General features: G+C 37.0%; 1 protein-coding gene and 1 non-coding gene across 3 annotated transcripts in view; one reads left to right on the forward strand and one right to left on the reverse strand.

Annotated features, from left to right (window-relative positions):
- Nucleotides 1–2,607: 2,607 nt before the first annotated feature.
- Nucleotides 2,608–18,429, reverse strand: part of LOC123873689 — a 28,122-nt gene continuing 12,300 nt past the window's right edge. For both annotated transcript variants that reach the window (XM_045918668.1, XM_045918669.1), the window contains 2 exons: nt 5,325–6,161; nt 2,608–5,108 (listed from right to left, as the gene is read on the reverse strand). In XM_045918668.1, the coding sequence (XP_045774624.1) occupies nt 3,133–5,108; nt 5,325–5,520 (2,172 nt within the window). In that variant the 5' untranslated portion in view covers nt 5,521–6,161 and the 3' untranslated portion in view covers nt 2,608–3,132. The remainder of the gene's footprint in view (nt 5,109–5,324; nt 6,162–18,429) is intronic.
- Nucleotides 10,237–10,308, forward strand: Trnat-cgu. Its single transcript has one exon. It is a non-coding gene; the product is annotated as a tRNA-Thr (tRNA).

Raw genomic sequence — 18,429 nt, forward strand, 5'->3', positions numbered from 1 at the left:
TCGGAGTTATGTGCGTCTGAAGCAATTAAATATCACTTGCTTTAACTATGAAGGAAAACTTCACGAGGAAACCTGCATGTCTTGTTCTCCATAACGTTCTCAAGGTATGTGAAGTCTGTTAATCCGCACCTGTTAACCAATCTGTTAACCAGCGGGATTGACTATGGCCAAACCCTTCTCGTTCAAGAGGATATCTGAGCTTAGTCAGTTAGTAAGCCGGCGAGGGTTGATGAAAATGATATAGAGTATATCTTTTTAAAGGTAGATCTATGTTTATGTTTACGTTTTTGTGTACCATTCGATAATTTTAGAATTATTCTTCGTACAATCATTTATCGAACGCTCTCGGAATAGTGTCAGCTACCCTACATTGTCCGGCACGTCTACTAGTGCATAGTGAGTGCTATCATTAATTGCCATCTGCTGTCATTTTACGGTTACGCATTAGCATTATTGCAGTTCCGCTATCGATTTGGACTGATCTAAACGTATTGTTTGAATTGTTTTGTAAGTTCTTAGTGGCGTTTGATATGAAAAGGGCACTAAGAGGGGTCTCTCCGTCACTCGCTTCATACAAACGTAGTTCCAATTTCATTTGAATATCAAGCAACTAAAGTCCATGAAATTTTGCAGACAGAAACTAATATTTATGTCTGTGGTTTTCCAGATTTCTGTTAAAATATTCGGTTTCAAAGTTACGCGGTCTTAAAAATTTACATACAAATCTTTGAGCCCCTGTAATTTTAAAACTACATATTTTTCGAAAAATCTAAAACACCACAGACACAGATATTAGTTTCTAGAATATGTCTGCAAAATTTCATGGACTTTGGTTGCTTAATATTCAAATGAAATTGGAACTACGATTGTATGAAGCGAGTGACGGAGAGAGCCCCGTTAAGGCCCGAGATTGTTGACATTGATGTAGTGCAACTAGTATTTGAAACTTGATATGATTTTCACTTGACTGTTGGAACTGCAGTACTTGTATAACTTGGCCCTTATAATTTTACAACTTAACCGCGATACCCGAAGTCCATTCCTCGCAGAGTGAATTAGAATGAGGGAACTCTCGGTTTGACACTGAATCGACGGTATATCAAATATTATGAGCTATGGGTGACGTGAAATCAAAGTAAAATAGGTGTTTAATAGACTACCTAGCGTCAAATGCAAGTGGCATTTGGTGCCTGTCAGTGATCACACTAATATTATAAAGGAGAAAGTTTGTATGTGTGTGTGTGTGTGTGTATGTTTGTTACTCCTTCACGCAAAAACTACCGGACGGATTGGGCTGAAATTTAGAATGGAGATAGATTATACCCTGGATTAGCACATAGGCTACTTTTTATCCCGGAAAATCAAAGAGTTTCCACGGGAATTTTAAAAAACCTACATCCACGCGGGTATCAGCTAGTGTAAGCCTAAAAGTTTTGTTGTAAGTTCCCTACTGCATTTTGAAAGCATGTCCCGTCAATACTAAATGACAGAGAGAGAGCCAGCGCGTGCAAGACCATCGTTGTTTTATAAAAGCTAAAAGTTTCGCTGCGTATTGACATTTGACACACTGAGTAGGTAGGTATATTGCGCATATAAGTACCTATACAGGGAGGAACGGTCCGCGGCTATGAAGTTTGGATTATGGCGGCTTTGTGAAATAACAGGTAATAAAGGTGTAAAAAATCCTTAGTAAATTTTCTTCGAAATAGTATTAAAAATCACGTCATGCACTGCCAGACACTTAGTATCGTGGCAACCCCTGAAACTCTCTACTTAATAAATTCTAAGAATTCATAGAAGTCATTGTTTACTCGTATTTTAATACTAATTTCATTATCGTAGGTACACATATTATTATTTTTAAAGTTTAAGAGTTTACCACGACATTCGGCTATTTTTTTAAAAAAGCGTTTAAACGTACATAGCATATCACATTTTTACACGAAAACTAAGGCTTTTTGGCTTTTTATTTTATCACAACACAATGCAAAGACTACTTTACACCACATTTTGCTCCTAAAAGGACTCCACCTATATTTCTCATATAATTTATTGTTATACACGGAAACCAAGCTACAGGCGGTCGGTAGTCTCACAAAGATAAAGATGCAGTACATACTCACTAGTGTTTATGGTCTTTATACTACAACAGGAGTATATTTTACACTTCTTTGTAACTTTGCACTTGGAAAAACCAAAGACATTGAAATTTCTACCGTATTTCATTGAACATAAGAGTTAAATGGTTAATTTTTGTGTGTTAGTGAAGTTTGCGTGGTACATTATATAGGAGAGAAGGCGAAACTTATGTGGAGCACGCTTCAAGTTTTATGGGGCTTAAAGTATCCAGTTAAGAAAGTGTAAAGGGAATTTTTGATACGGATACTGCCCGTTCTAGTTTCCTTTATAGTTTTCGCGATGTTTCCAAGAGAGCTATTTAATCATGATCATAAGGATACTCTCCAGTTTAAGATTAATAGAGAAGTGTTTTATTGGGACTTCTTCTGTGTTGGTGTTAGCTGCCGGGCGTGCTCTGCCTTTTTGGAGTGTTTTTTTTGTTAAAACTGACTGGAAAGCGCTCTAAAGGGGTGCCGTGCGTAGGGTAAAACCGGGATAGTTGCCCCACTTTTTGAAAAGGCTTTCTAATTTTCAAACTGTACGTTTTTCATAAAGAATTTCCATGAATATTAAAAGTTTGATCTTTGTACTAGCAATACGACTCGTTTTTGTTGATTTAACAATAACAGATTCTGCATAAATTGAATTTTTGAAAACTCATTTTTTTGAGGATAGATGCCTACCCATATGTATAGATGCCTCACTATGAAAATACTGAGGAGGATAGATGCCTGTGATGTAGGATAGACGCCCTATAGATTGAAATAAGTATAATACATAGTTTTGATATGTTTTATTTGTACTATTTAGGTAATTTTTATAATGGTATCCTTAAAAATAATTAAACTTATTAACATTTTTTTAAGAAAAAAAATCTAAATTTTAATGTGCGTAAGCAGACAAGCAAGGTAATATTAAAAATAATATTTAAAATTCTTAATAAAAAGCTAATATCTAAAATTTTCAAAATTTAACGAAATTAAAAAATCAACATAATTAAATGTTGTCCTTAGTTTAGGTCGAATTAGAAAGGGCTTTCAGTTTGCCACATCTTGAGCAATAATTTCTAAAAAGTGTACAAATTTCGTGCAGCCACTTCTGGCACGATATGCACCGAATCCAATCAGATTTTGACTTCGTGTGTTGATAGCTATCAAAGCATTCTATGCAATAATAGTTATCGTCTGTATCTTTTGGGCTTTCTTGGTTATCCCTCTTTGTTTTCTTTACAGGCAAACCTTGAGTTTTTTTCCCTCTAGTTTTATAGTATGTTGTTGTGGGTGTTTCTTCACTATCACTATCTGTTGTATCATTTTCTTTATCACTACCTTCTTTAGTTTTTTTATTTGTACTCTTAAATTTTCGTTTTTCTTTGGTAGTCTCAGTCTTATTACTTTTGTCTAATTTAGGTTTAACTCGTTTATTCTTCTTCTCAGCCATATTCTTCTTTTCTTTTATTTTTTCTTTTGAATTTAGAATATCTGCTGATTGCTTGGTCCTCTTAGCCATAGTCAAGGGTATTTGAGGTATTGGCGATGCTTGGACCAGAATTTTTGAAGGCGTTTCCTTTTCTTCTATGCCAGCTAGAAACTGTTCAATTGTATCGTCACCAATATCAACAATGCTTATATCTTCTAAAACTTCAGGATCAATCAAAATACTCGGAGATTCCCTATGGACTGAAGCCAGTATCGAATTCGGTGGTGTCTTATTTTGGTCTAATCCAGTAATATTTTCTCTTTCATTAACGGGATTAAGTTGACAACATGTCGATGAAGACGTCTGTGGTAGGGGTGTTTGTGCTCTCCTTTCAGCTTCGACAGGCACACATAGTTCCACAGTTTCACTTGTATTGTCCAGCTCTGGATGATGATATGACAAAGAAGACGTCTGAGGCAGGATTCTTGATGTTTGAGGATCACCTTCATCAGGTCCACGAGATTCGCCCGCATTTTGTCTGCTCAACCCAATATCTGATATTATAAATGTTGTATCTGGTAAAGCATTCGGATCAAGTGGATAAATTCCGCTACCTCTAAAGCCACCAAGAGCGTTTGCAGGTGTAGTAGCGCGAAGCCAAGCATTGCGTATAAGCGCTCCAGCATTGTAACGGCTGATCTTTTTGTTTGGATGCATGCGCATGAACTGATTAGTTTCATGGTTGAAATATGTTTTCAGAGGTCCAAATACCGATCTGTCTAAAGGCTGCAGAACTGAAGTTGTGTGACTAGGCAAACATAATAAAATTATGTCGTTGTCAGCTGCAGCTTGTAGCATGTCTGGTGCAGTTGAATGTGATGAGTGTCCATCTAAAATAAGTAGAACTTTACCCTGCGGTTTGAGGGGAATGAAGTGTTCCGTTAGCCATTTATAAAAAATCTCAGTATTAATATATGCGGACTTTTTATTCATATAAACTTTTGAGCCCGGTGGAAGTCCATCTTCAAATTCTGTCTTTTTATTCACACCTTTTATTATGACTGCCGGTGGAAGAAAATTACCAATCGCATTGCAACAGGCAATTATTGTCATGGTTTCACCTTTCTCCGCAGATGTGACTGAATTAACGACCTTTGCGCCTTTCTTGGCGATAACTTTTCCGGGTTTATTGTTCAACTGAATACCTGATTCGTCCATATTAAATATTCTTTCCGGTTTATCTGAAAGGCCATTATCTATCATGACTTTGGCCAAAAGTTCATAAAAATTATTCACTTCTTCTCTACTAAGACCTTTAGCTCTAGCCACAGATAAACCCTCAGCTTGTCTGATAGCCAGCTCTGGATTTCGTTCAATAAAACTTTTGCACCATTCATTTCCAGCCCTTTGGCTTTCATGGTCAAATTTATGTTTTAACTTCAGCTTTTCGGCAAATTGGTAGGCTAGCATTCGTATGGATCGTCTGTCTGGAGGAAATCCTGCTTCTCCAAGCTTCAAAATATGCTTTACTAGCCTCTTCTCATTTTCAAAACCGAAGATAGGATGTTTTCCTAAAGCAATTAAAATGAAAATTAAAGAAAATGTTTAGAAAATAGATAGGCTGCAATAAATTATCTATTTAGTAGAAGCGGAACAAACTACTATTATTTATATTATATTTGTTATCTTCCTATATCTACCTATATTTTAACACATTCAGTGTAGGAAAAAAATACCGATCTACACTTTTTAAGTGCCCGCTTACATTCATATATGTACTTACTAACCCAATGTTAATTTTGTTTTGTTTTTAGCAGCATAACGTCTCCGTAATGTTCTGGACGGAATTCCGAATTGTCGGGATATTTTGTTTATCCCCATGATATTCTTGTCCATTTCATCAAAAGCGTTTTGTAATGCCTCTGTAGTCCAAGAAACTATTCGAGGTCGTACTCCTTCCTTTCTTTTATATCTTCGTGGCATGGTTCAACTGTGATTAGTAGAAACAAACAAAAATACACATTCATTAAACAACATAATACTTGAAATATATTTTCAACACTATGATGGTATACAGCCCCAAAGAACATTACAAACCATCAGTAGAGATCTATATGAAAACGCAATAAGAATTATATCAAAATAAAAAAAAAGTAATTTTAAAAATATGCTATCATATAATGTATAGTATTATGGGGGATAGATGCCCCTAAGGGCATCTATACTGCAAAAAATTGGGGCGACTATCCTTTTTGTTATGGATAGATGCCCTTTTATTTTTTGAATTAACTAAATACAAAAGGGTAATTATTAATAAGTAGATATATAGTTAATTAACCAATATATGTATATAAAAAAATAAAACAGAATTTATTACTACATAAAAAAGATACGTAACAGTAAATACTTACGTTTGAAACTTTGAAGCATTCGTCGTGTTCGTCGCGGAGATAATCGCACGCACGAGCTAAACACATCAATCCCGTGCGATGGTCTGCGGGGCACTGAGCATGGGGCGCACGCGCTCTCGGTTTAGACTATTAACGCTGTGTTGCGATTTTGCGAAGTTAGGTTTTTAGAAAATGGGGCAACTATCCAGCTGCGGCATCTATCCCGGATTTACCCTATGTCGGCGAGTGCCGGCACAGACGGGGTCCATACTTGTATATTTTAACTAACTTGTTACAAATAACTACAAACTTGACATTGGCTAATCTTTGTAAAGCCAGAAGAGAAAAAAAAAAAAGTGTTTTATTTTAACGTTAGTTGTACAGGTAAAACCATCAAAGAAACCTATAAGTAAGTTACCTGTAAGTATACTTAGTTATAATAACTTTGATGGTTTTAGTAGTTATATTAAGGCAAGTATTTTGAATATCTACCAGATTTATGTAGCGCGAATATAATAGTGTAATGCTTATTAAGTACGATAATGCAAGGTAGAATTATAACCTACGATCTTACGGATTACCAACATAACCCGACCCAACCCAATGTTGGGCTATTGAGGCTTCACCAAATAATATGTGGGTTAAATTATAATCATCATCATCATCTTCAGCCTGTGGACATCCATTGTTGGACATAGGCCTTCCCTAATGTGTGCCACCACACCCGGTCCTCAGCCTTCCTCATCTAGCCACTTTCCGCCAGCCGCTTTATACCGGCAGTCCATCGTGTTGGAGGGCGTCCCACACTACGCTTGCTTATACGCGGTCTCCACTCAGACTCTCCGGCTCCAACGGCCAACGCCCCTACGACAGGCATGGCCTGCCCACTGCAACTTCAGCTTGCTAATAGTTTGGGCTATGTCAGTGATCTTGGTTCTAATGCGGATCTCCTCATTTCGGGTCTTATCTTAAATTATAATAGTACCAGTTATAATAAGCGGTACCGCACACTGTTCCCTATCCCTATGCAATGGTAGATCATCTAGCAATGGTCAAGTCAACCGATTGCATGCATGTCTCAAAGGTCAAACGTGCTCTATATAAGATAAACGCTGTCTGTCCGGCCGTCCGGACGGCGTACAGCAAACAGTCCCGAGCGGACATTCCCACAAGCGCTCATTTACGTTCTACGTACGGACACGCGTGCGCTGACCACTGCAGACCTGCGAATCTACTAGACCTTATTTTTAAATTTAAACCAGACATTAACTCTCTTACAGCTTTTCATTCGGCGTCCAAAAAGGCATGTGAAGCATAAAAGGCTATTGTTGTTATAAAACCTCGTTTACTATCCATACATATCCATACAAAGTGTGTCTATCTGCCTGTTACCTTTTCAAGGAAATACGTTGACTGATTTTTAACCCTTGACCCAAAAAGAGGGGTGTTATAAGTTTGACGTGTGTATCTGTGTATTCTGTCTAGCATCGTAGCTCTTAAACTAATGAACCGATTTTAATTTAGTTTTTTTTGTTTGAAAGGTCGAACGAGAATGTTCTTAGCAATAATCCAAGAAAATCAGTTCAGCCGTTTGAAAGTTATCAGCTCTTTTCTAGTTACTGTAACCTTCACTTGTCGGGGGTGTTATAAATTATCAATTTACACTTGTGTATTCATGATTCAAGCGTAAGGATTGGCATGAGAGGTAGAGGAAGGTTTAGAATTTGAGGAAAGAAACCTATTAATAGCGAAGCCTTGGGTTCGATTATGACACAATATACTAAAATCTATATGTTCCAGATCAAGAAACGTCTACAAAATAAAAGAGACAGTAGGCATTTCCTGACATTCCTAGCACACTATCGATCCACAATAGATCCCTCTGCCGGCGGCGCACGACCGCGCGCACGATTCAGATTAATCTATCGAAAATCGTTTTACAACATATTATTTATAGAGAGCATGCGCTAGCAATGATCATCAAGTCCGCGTGCGTCTAGTGATGGGACATTCCGCGCGCGTCCAGCAATTATCGATGCGTGCACATCGATACGTTATCGATAAGCCGATATGCGATAGATGAAATCGCGCATTGTCATACTGAGGTTAGGTATGCCAACGGTATGTAGGATAGTGATGACAGTAGGTACTAACAGTCGAAATCACTTAATTTTGCAGTTTTTTTTACAAAATGTAAAATATATGGTTTAAATAATATATAGATACAATGATAATAATCAGTCCTCGTGCGTCTAGTGATGGGATATTACCCGCGCACCCGCCAATTATTATTATCGATGCGTGCACATCGATACGTAGTCGATCATATCGACGAACAGATATCCGATAGATGAGTTTGCGCATTGTCATACAGAGGTTAGGTATTTATGGCAACGGTATATAAGTAGGATAGTCATATCCGTGCTACTTGTACCTAGGAATCGAAATCTCACAATTTTACGTTTAATAGGTAGGTAGGTACCTATATTTTTGCCTAAAGACGTGTAAAAACCTATGTCACTCTGGAGAGTGACATAGATTTTTACACAGGTATTTTTTTCATGCGTATAGTTAAGACCTTAACTATACGCATGAAAAAAATACCTCAATTATACATGCATCGACTCAATCCGTTGCTGGCGTGGTATGCTTGAAGGATAAACCCAATAACAAACACAATTTGTGATATAGGTAGGTTTATTTCAAGAAGGGCTTATACAAAAACTTGAAAAACAATTGCCAAAATGGCAGAGAAAAGTACATATAATAATTTATTAGTACTTACCACTAATAGGTATACCAAAACCTCATATCGTAAAGGTAAAAGGTTATGCACTGAACCACAAAACTCGCATAAACCAAACAAATCCCAGCGTTTATTACCCAAAATCAGTATTATTATGAGACTTTTACTCATAAAACTCAAGTCGTAAAAACCAAACTTAACGGTTAACCTCTAAATGTAACTCCTAGACGCCGGTAGAGGGTGAGGCGATCGCGCAGCCTATTTTAAAGACATTGAATATTTAAGAGACCTAATTGAAATGAGCGCGACGCTTTGGAGTGTCGCCAGGATAATTATCTAGCTTCCAAGATGAGATTTAACGTACCACGGTTAAATGGTCGGAGTTTTTAATTATTTTTAGGGTCTACGGGAATCTTAGTTGGTTCGCCAGGCCGTCTCAATTAGGTGGAACGAGCTGGGGGTTAATAATGTGACTGCTTTAAATGCGTTTTTACGGACGTGACTACGTCCAGGGAACTGTGGTTTTATTTAAAGATGGACGCTGGCTTAAGATTATTTTATAGTAGTCACACGAATATTATAAAGGCGAAAGTTTGTGTGTGTGTGTGTGTGTGTGTATGTTTGTTACTACTTCACGCAAAAACTACTCGACGGATTTGGCAGAAATTTGGAATGGAGATAGATAATATCCTAGGCTACTATTTATCCCGAAAAATCAAAGAGTTCCCACGGGGTTTCAAAAAACCTAAATCCACGCGGGCGTAGTCGCGGGCATCGGCTAGTATTTAATAGTTAGCTTCTGCCCATGACTTTGTCTGTGTGGATTACACAAATTTCCAATACCTATTTTCACCCCCTGAGAAGTTAAATGTTCATAAATCCTTTCTTAGCGGATGTCTGCGTCATAATAGTCTGCATACCGAATTTCAGCCCAATCTGTCTAACAGTTTGAACTGTGCGTTGATAGATCAGTCAATCGATTAGTCAGTCAGTCAGTCAACTTTTCCTATTATTTATTTAGATTCTATTATTATAACATAGAATATTTTACAAGACATACCTTTCTTATTTATTATAACTGTAGTATATAGTTTCGGTTTTCTAAAAATCCCGTGGGAACTCTTTGATTTTCTGACATAAAAAGTAGCCTATATCGGTCTCCTAGGTGCAAGGTATCTTATACTAAATCAATGGTACCCGCAACGTCGTCCATGCGGATTTAGGTTTATTGAAATTAGGTACCTACCACGGTATCGCTTTGATTTTCCGGGATTAGAAGTAGCCTAAGTCCGTTCGTAGGGTACAAGCTATCTCTGTACCTCGTCATAAAAGGTAAAAACGATGGGCCGTGAAAAGCTACCAGACAAATTTAGACAGAAAAAAAGACAAACAGTCAGATACACTTTCGCATTTGAATATATAATAGTATCAGATACTCGTCAATTTGAAATGACAGAACCTTTTTAACCTGCCTACCTATCGAGTGTAGTATAAGTATTTAGAATCTCTATAATTCCATCATTTCATTTCTTATAACTAAGTGTTTCAGCGCATCTTACATCAGCCTCTTTAGCTCAGTGGTAGAGCACTGGTCTCGTAAACCAGGGGTCGTGAGTTCAATCCTCACAGGAGGCAAAGTCTAAATTTTCATTTGATGTACTATTCTTTTATACCAATTTTCTTTATCAACATTTTCTGATGACTTACTTAGTTGTAAAATTGAAATAGAAAATACAAATAACTCATTTTATGGTAGGCTTTAGTTCATGACTAGTGCCTCTGGCAACTATTAGGCATCAGCACTAAAAAAACTACTGAACCGATTTTAATAATTCTTTCACCATTAGAAAGAAGCCACTTTATCCAGAAGTTACATAGGCACATAATATGGCCTATCATATATTATCTAATATGTAATTATATCAAATACCACCCGGGTGAAGCCGGGCAGATCAGCTAGTCTAAATATATAAAAAACAAAAGTCCTAGCTCACTAACTCATCAACCAGACCTAACCCTTACATTACACCAAGAAAGCTGTAATTTTGCAGAAGTTCCTTTTAAGTATAATGTAGACAAAGAAAAGGCCGGTTTTTCTAACTTCCTATGGGAAAGGGAATAAAGAGGACTTATATTTTCATAGAGCGAAGTCGCAGTGGTTTCTAGTAGATAATAAAATCATTCTCTCATTTATTTGTTACCTATATGACATAACCATATTTAAAAAAAAAACTACAAAAAAATAACAGATATAACAAAAAATTAAATAACAGAAACAACAAACAATAAAATGACAGAAACTCGGTGCCTGTGCTCATAATATTATTATCAAGTCAAGAATAAATCAATCACTCAGCCTGTTTGCGTCCATTGCTGGATATAGGCCTTCCCAATTTAAAATACCGTTACCAATTTATCGATATCGGTATAAAATCCCAGCGATACATCACTACCAGCACCGTCGTGTGATGTCGAAGGTTGTTACCGATTCCTGTGCTCTTCCGCCATAGGACACACCTAATGGACGCTTGTTTGTATATCCTATACTTGATAGCCGCACGCAAATGTACTTAATTCGTTTTACTTTGTTACTTTCACACTGATCCGTGTGGAACCAGTGTTCCCACAATTTCATTTTATTCCATACCTAGCAACTCTCGATAGTTACTTTATAACTGACCCTAAAAGAGAGGTTTTCAATTTCACTCTTATGTTTGAACTTAATATGTCAGACCTTGTTTGAAACCCTCGTAGTTTTAAGTTTACGTAATTAATTATCACCACTATATCATCTTACAAATCTAACAATTATTCTGACTATCAAAAGGTGTACAATTAGTACCTACCTACTTTGATTTTGACTTAGAGTTTGTAATTATTGTTCATTAGAAAGAGATGATAGCCAAGGAGCCCTATTTTTGGAGTTATTTATTTATTTTATTTAAGGTATTACATGTTAAATATTGGTATTTCTCGCTACGTATACCTACCTAATTAACAATCACTCGTTTTCAAATTAATGACCTGTCGATATTTAAACCTATAAAAAAGTCTTTTGTAACTCTCAGAGTTTCCTTACGATATTTTCCTCAAGCAACTGGTAAGTATTGTATTTAATTGCTAAAATCGCGCATGTTAGAGGTGCGTGCCCGGTGTCGAACCCAGACACTCCGAATAGGAGACCGACGATGCGGCGCCTTAACCACTAGGCTATCACTGCTTGTTACATACAATTAGCAATTTCTTATAACATTTCAGATTCCGTAAACATAACTGCCTTAATAATCTAGAAGTTTAACGTGATAATTTTATAAACAAAGCTCGGCCATAATTATGGCCCTTTAAAACAAACCTTGCGAAACCTGCGAACACTAAATAAGACTCAGAACCTTGGCCGTTTTGCGACACCGACTAAACTTAACTCTAAAACAATAAAAGGCGGTTTACATAAACGGCTATATACAGTTTGATCAATTAGAAATTTACCTTTATGAAAAAAAATACTTGGTGTAAAAACGGCGAAGAAATACATCATGGAGAAACCTGCGTTGCCAGAGCGTTCTCCATAACTTTCTCAAAGGTGTGTGAAGTCTGCCAATCCTAACTTGGCCAGCGTGGCGGATTATAACCACAATCCTTCTCATTCTAAGAGGATACCCGTGTTCAGTAGAGGGATGGTAACAAAATCATGAAAAAATTTAGGCTTAAAGAGTTTGTCCACTCATCAGTATTCAATTCATATTCGTATTCGTAAAAATACGTTTACGGATCGAACACGAATTAGCGCACGAAAGCTCTTGGGCACAAGCTAGCTGATTCACCTTGGCTTCACTTGGTGAGATTTCTAAAGTAAAGGGCACAAGTAGGAATCTACGTTTAGAGACAACCAACATTTAAAATCTCAAATTTCTAGACCCAGTGAGTGGTAAAAGCTGAGTATGACCTTGAAGTTTTTACCCACCCATCGCCCAGCGGACCTCACACTTCAATAAAAAAAAATTGAAAACTATAACCCGACTACGGAAAAATGAGACAACTTGAACCCGACTTAGTAGTAAAATAAACTAAAAAGAAAGAAACAAGATAGGTGCTTAGTGCTATCTATCATCCTCTTGAGTAAGGATTCAATACAAATGCCGTGGTCGTTCGTTGTCGACAGCGTACTTCTTAACCTTGATTGACGGCATTCCTGATGATTTTATTTGTCTACCAAATTAGAATATTTTCTTTTTGCTGTCGACAACGCACGACCACGGCATTTGTATTGAATCCTTACTCAAGACGATGATAGATAGCACTAAGCACCTATCTTGTTTCTTTCTTTTTAGTTTATTTTACTTGTACCTACCAAGTCGGGTTCAAGTTGTCTCATTTTTCCGTAGTCGGGTTATAGTTTTCAACTTTTTTTTTATTTGAAACTTTTCCGTTTGATGCGACGCGACGACTAACCGAGATCTCGTGAATGGCCAAAAGGTGGCGCTGTATGAGAAATAATAATTATAATAAAATGGGGTTTCTGTCGCTTGGTATATTTTAATAATAACTATATTTATATTTATGAACTCCAAATTTTCTCCTCTTTCGTTGGACACCCCACTCGATACAATAGCAATTTAAAAAAAATTAAGACCCTCACTTTTTTTGATGTAACATCCGTCTGGCCAATTTTTTTCGTATAAAATATAGCCTATGTCACCCGGGCCTTTACAACGAATCGATTGACACCTCATTTATCAAAATCGGCCCAGTAGTTTAGGCGCTACGGTGGAACACACAGAATCTGGATACAAACATACATACATATTTACATACATACATACATAGACTGCTAAAATCATAACCCTTCCTTTCGGCTTTGCCGTAGTCGGGTAAAAACTGAAAAGTAAATATACAAGTGTAAATTGAAAATTTACAACACCCCCGACAAGTGAAGGTTACAGTAACTAGAAAAGAGCTGATAACTTTCAAACGGCTGTACCGATTTTCTTGGATTATAGCTAAGAACACTCTCGATCAAGCCACCTTTCAAACAAAAAAAAACTAAATTAAAATCGGTTCATTAGTTTAGGAGCTACGATGCCACAGACAGATACACAGATAAACACGTCAAACTTATAACACCCCTTTTTTGGGTCGGGGGTCAATTATGTAAAATTATTCACATTAAAAATGCAATTGTTGTTTCACAAGAAAGGATATTTTTATTTGACCGGGGCATACTTTCGAATGCTAACGTAATCGAGATCACGACTCGATTGGATCGATACGAGCCATCGATCTCCGTGGCGCGTCGCGGCGTGCGTGCGCGCATGCATTATGCGAGTGCATTCCACGATTCGGCCGGGAGCACCAAAATGTTAATCAGCTGTTAAACTAAAGGTTAACTATTTATTTCCTTTGTAGAAATAGGTCACTCTAATAATGAAACCATGATATAAATAGTGAAAACCAAACTTAAAAACGTTTTTAAAACCGGGATAAAGAAAATTTTTGGCAAGTTTTTACCTTTCCAGTCTCGATTGGAAAATGATTAATCAATTTATTTGGAAACACTAACCGGATATTACGTTAGTATGACTGCAATTTTAGAACAATAACACTCGATGGCTCGAATAAAATCGATAAGAATAGTTGAGGAACTTACATTTATGTAACCTACGTTACCTTACGTTTATGTATTAACCTACATTACAAATCAGTAAGTTTTTTCCTTGCATCTTCTTATCTCTCATTATTGCTGTTATTCTTCATATTTCATCAAACATTTATTAGCAGCTCAAGACACATCTTCGCATATCTTTGGCAGGTATGCAAAAAGTCGAGAGAAAACGGATTAGGAATTTCAGCTGGTGATTAAATTAATGAACAAATAGAAATTATTTATTTTACACCAATATGAGAATTTTAACTTGTGGGAATGCATACTTAATGTAATGATACACAAAAAAATTGGTAGCGTGCAATTGCATGCTCTTCCAGAACCCTTTTAACCCTAGTTAAATGAGTCACAGATTAATGTCGGATTAAACCTCTGTTAAATAATACCATGGCACTGACCCTTAGAGCAGATACCCGATAGGCATGCACCAATGGGATCGTTAGTTAGGGCAACGCGAAAGCTATTGCGGGCATTTTGCTTGAAATTAACAATTATGGCTTTACACTCGATTTGTATGTTTGAATGTTAGAATGGACGTGATCTGGAACGTGGTCGTAACGGTAGTTTAAGAGGGATTGTATGTAATACGGGCGTTTGTACTGGGAAATAAACACCTTGGAGAGCAAAGCTCGTGAGTAATTGATAGTCTTTTATATAAACGGTTTGAAGTACCTACTTCGTTTGTACAGCGAAGTACTCGTTGTATCGCTTTCATGGTGATTCTATTGATATTGATTGTTAATTCTTAGAGTGAAAGATATATTGACATCGCTGGTCCTGAGGAAATACCATGGACCGAGAATGAATTGTTCGATCAATCTTACAACCCATAGGTTTACGTATACCTAGTTATCATGACCTAACTGGCGCAGTGGTGAGAGTGAATGGTGTCTCATAAGAGTCATGGGGTCGATTCCTGGCAGTGGCATGGAGGGACAATTTGGAAATCTATAATTGGTCTGGTCTGGTGAGAACCTTTGACCGCGGCTAGTTACCACCCTACAGGCAAAGCCATACCGCCAAGCGGTTAAACGTTCCGGTATGAAACCATGTAGAAACCGATCTGAGAAGGTTCATTAAAATTGCTATACCCCCGCCAAGTTAGCCCGCTTCTATCTTAGACTCTATCCTTACTTACCATCAGGTGAAATCGCAGTCAAGGGTCTACTTGTATATGAATAAAAAAAACATCCAAAAGGGAATCGAACCTCATCATCATCATGATCTACCCATTGCCGGGCCACTACTAAGAACAGGTCTCCTGTCAGAACAAAAAGGGTTTAGGCCACCACGCTGGCCAATTGTCGATTGGGTAACTTTCCACAACTTTGAGAACATTATGGACAACTCATCAGACATGCAGGTTTCCTTTCGAAGTTTACCTTTACCATTAACAAGGGATATATTGCTTAAAATGCACTTAGAAGCCGTGCCCGGGATCAAACCTTCGACCTCCCAAATAGGAAGAGGGCATCTTAACCACTAGGCTGTCACGGCTCTTAAATCGAACCTAAGACCTCTAAATTAAAAACCGGAGTGAATAATACGCGTACCGGTACGCGGGGAGAGCACTAATCGTGTAATTGACTTCCCACGAGCCCAAACAGTTTTTGCCGCCGGCCGCGTGCTTGTGACTACTGCACTGTGAAATATACAGGATGTTTTTGTAGTTAATGGAGAAGTTTCATAATGTTGTTAATATCATATTTAACGGAATAAAATATTCTTCCCACAAGCCCAAACTGAAACTGAAGCACTGTGGTCTTATTAGTGAGAGGTCCCGGGTTCGATTCCCGGCAGGGGTTTGGAATTTTATAATTTCCAAATGTCTGGTCTCGTCTGGTGGGGGGCTTCGGCCGTGGTAAGTTATCACCCTACCAGCAAAGCAGTGCCGCCAAGTGATTTAGCGTCCCGGTATGACGCCACGTTAAAATTGATCAATGATATGGGTATAGTTAAACTACCATACCTACCTCTTCCAATTCCATCTTAGACTGCATCACGGACACTTGTATCGGAAAAAATAAAAAACGTCAAGTGCGAGTCGGACTCGCACACGAAGGGTTCCATACCATCGTAAAAAAATAACAATTTAATTTCTTTTAATTCTCATGGCGGTCATTTTGGAATTCCTATTATGTATTTGTTGTTTTGACGGCAATAGAAATAAATAAGGGCTAACAAAGATAAATGTAATATTTTAATAATTAATTTCCGAATTGAATCACCCTGTACACAGCAAAATCTCGTTACTCAGACCACATCTACACGTCCCTCAAGCGTTCTTATATTTCTTACTGATGTAGACCTGCAGCCAGGCTGTCCACTGCACCTCAACGAAATTATACAAATGTATAAACACCTTTACAATTTCTGCACTGAAATTTAAACCCAAAGAGTTTAAAAATAAGATTCAGATTAGATTGAAAGGGCATTCGATATAAATCGATTTAGAAATGGACTTATCGAAAATGAATGCACGTCTGGCGATACGGTCGAGAAAGGAAAGCACGTATTTGACGCGGTTCCGTACAAAAAAAATCTTATTCCATTCATAAAATGAGTCGCATTGAGAAGACCGGAGGTTATTTTGTACGCTTTTCTCTTCTTACGTTGTAAGGCCTGGGACAGATACGCCGCGTTACGACAGCATGGCAGAACATGACACTCGAAATTAATTTATACAAGGAACTAGAGATAGAAGAGTTGAGTGAGACAGTGAGAGAAGAGTAGAGTCACAGATAGCATGTGAAAAATCACGTGAAAAGCCTTTTCTTATGTATCTAAGATATCTAACACTTGCTATCTTACTTAAATTAAAACAGCGTGTGAATATTCACTGAGCAAAATCTCACAAGGTTTGAATTACATTTAATCCCGTTTTATAATTTAAAATTCGTCCGAGCACGATTGCAAGCAAGAACACTCGCATCCCTACGTGTTAGAAAAGGGAAACATCTGCTAAGTTCAATTAATGTAGCAAACAACCGTTTGCTACGTTTTACGGAAAACGAATTCTTGCAAACAAGTACAAAAATACACTTTTTGTGCAACTCACCTGTTATATATCAGAACTTATAAATGTATATTATATCTTCGACTTTAAGTCTTAAACGCAGAATCTACAGATATCTAATGCACTCTGAACTCCTTCCTAAGTAGATACATTGTATGACTCCGCATCCACACTCGGCACAACGGCTATAATAGACGATGCCATTATTTCATTGGTGTGTTACAAATAAAAGATGGATGCTCTTGGATTTGATTTTATTTCCATTCACACGACACAGACGGACATTGTATCAAGACAGCGATAGGTGACAAGTATGTGACAAGTGACAGATGACATTAGGATATTACACAGACTAATATCACAGACTAATACAATACCGTAACATCTCCCTTTTTTTTTTTTTACACTAGGTACTTACTGTTAACAATTTTATTATTATGACAACGACAGATTTTTTATATTTTATAAACACAAGTATATACATAGTACAAGTACAACATTATTTATTATAACACCACAAGAAAATCACTTATGACTATCCAGGCTGCATGGTTTACAACCTTTGCCTTTCTCGATACATTGACAGACTACTACTAAAATTGACATTTGTTTTTGAACCTTTACCTTTCCTGAAAAATAATTTAAATACTAACATTTTGTTTACATCTTTAAATAATTGAAATACTAACAAACTTACTAACAAATAACAATTTCATTTTGTTTACATCTTTATAGGTATACTGACTGTGTTGTGTGCTGTGGAAAATGATATTATGTGTGTACTGACTGTTTAATGATAAACTGACGGTTTCTCCTAAACTGTCCTAGTTCACTATTTATTAGATAACTTCTAGGTTCAGGACCTATCTGGATAATAACTCCAGGAACCCATCTTTTGTGTTCAGGTTTGTGTTTAAATAAGATTTTATCACCTACATGTAATGGTTTAAGCATTTTTGTATGTTTATTATAATAAAATTTTGTGTATGACTTTTGTTTTTCATTTAATTTCTTTATTTTATTCATATCACAAAGCTTAGGTAGCAAGTTTTCTTTTCCAGTAGGAACTACTGTACGCAGT

Source organism: Maniola jurtina, chromosome 17 (assembly GCF_905333055.1).
Source record: "Maniola jurtina chromosome 17, ilManJurt1.1, whole genome shotgun sequence".
NCBI classification, from domain to species: domain Eukaryota; kingdom Metazoa; phylum Arthropoda; class Insecta; order Lepidoptera; family Nymphalidae; genus Maniola; species Maniola jurtina.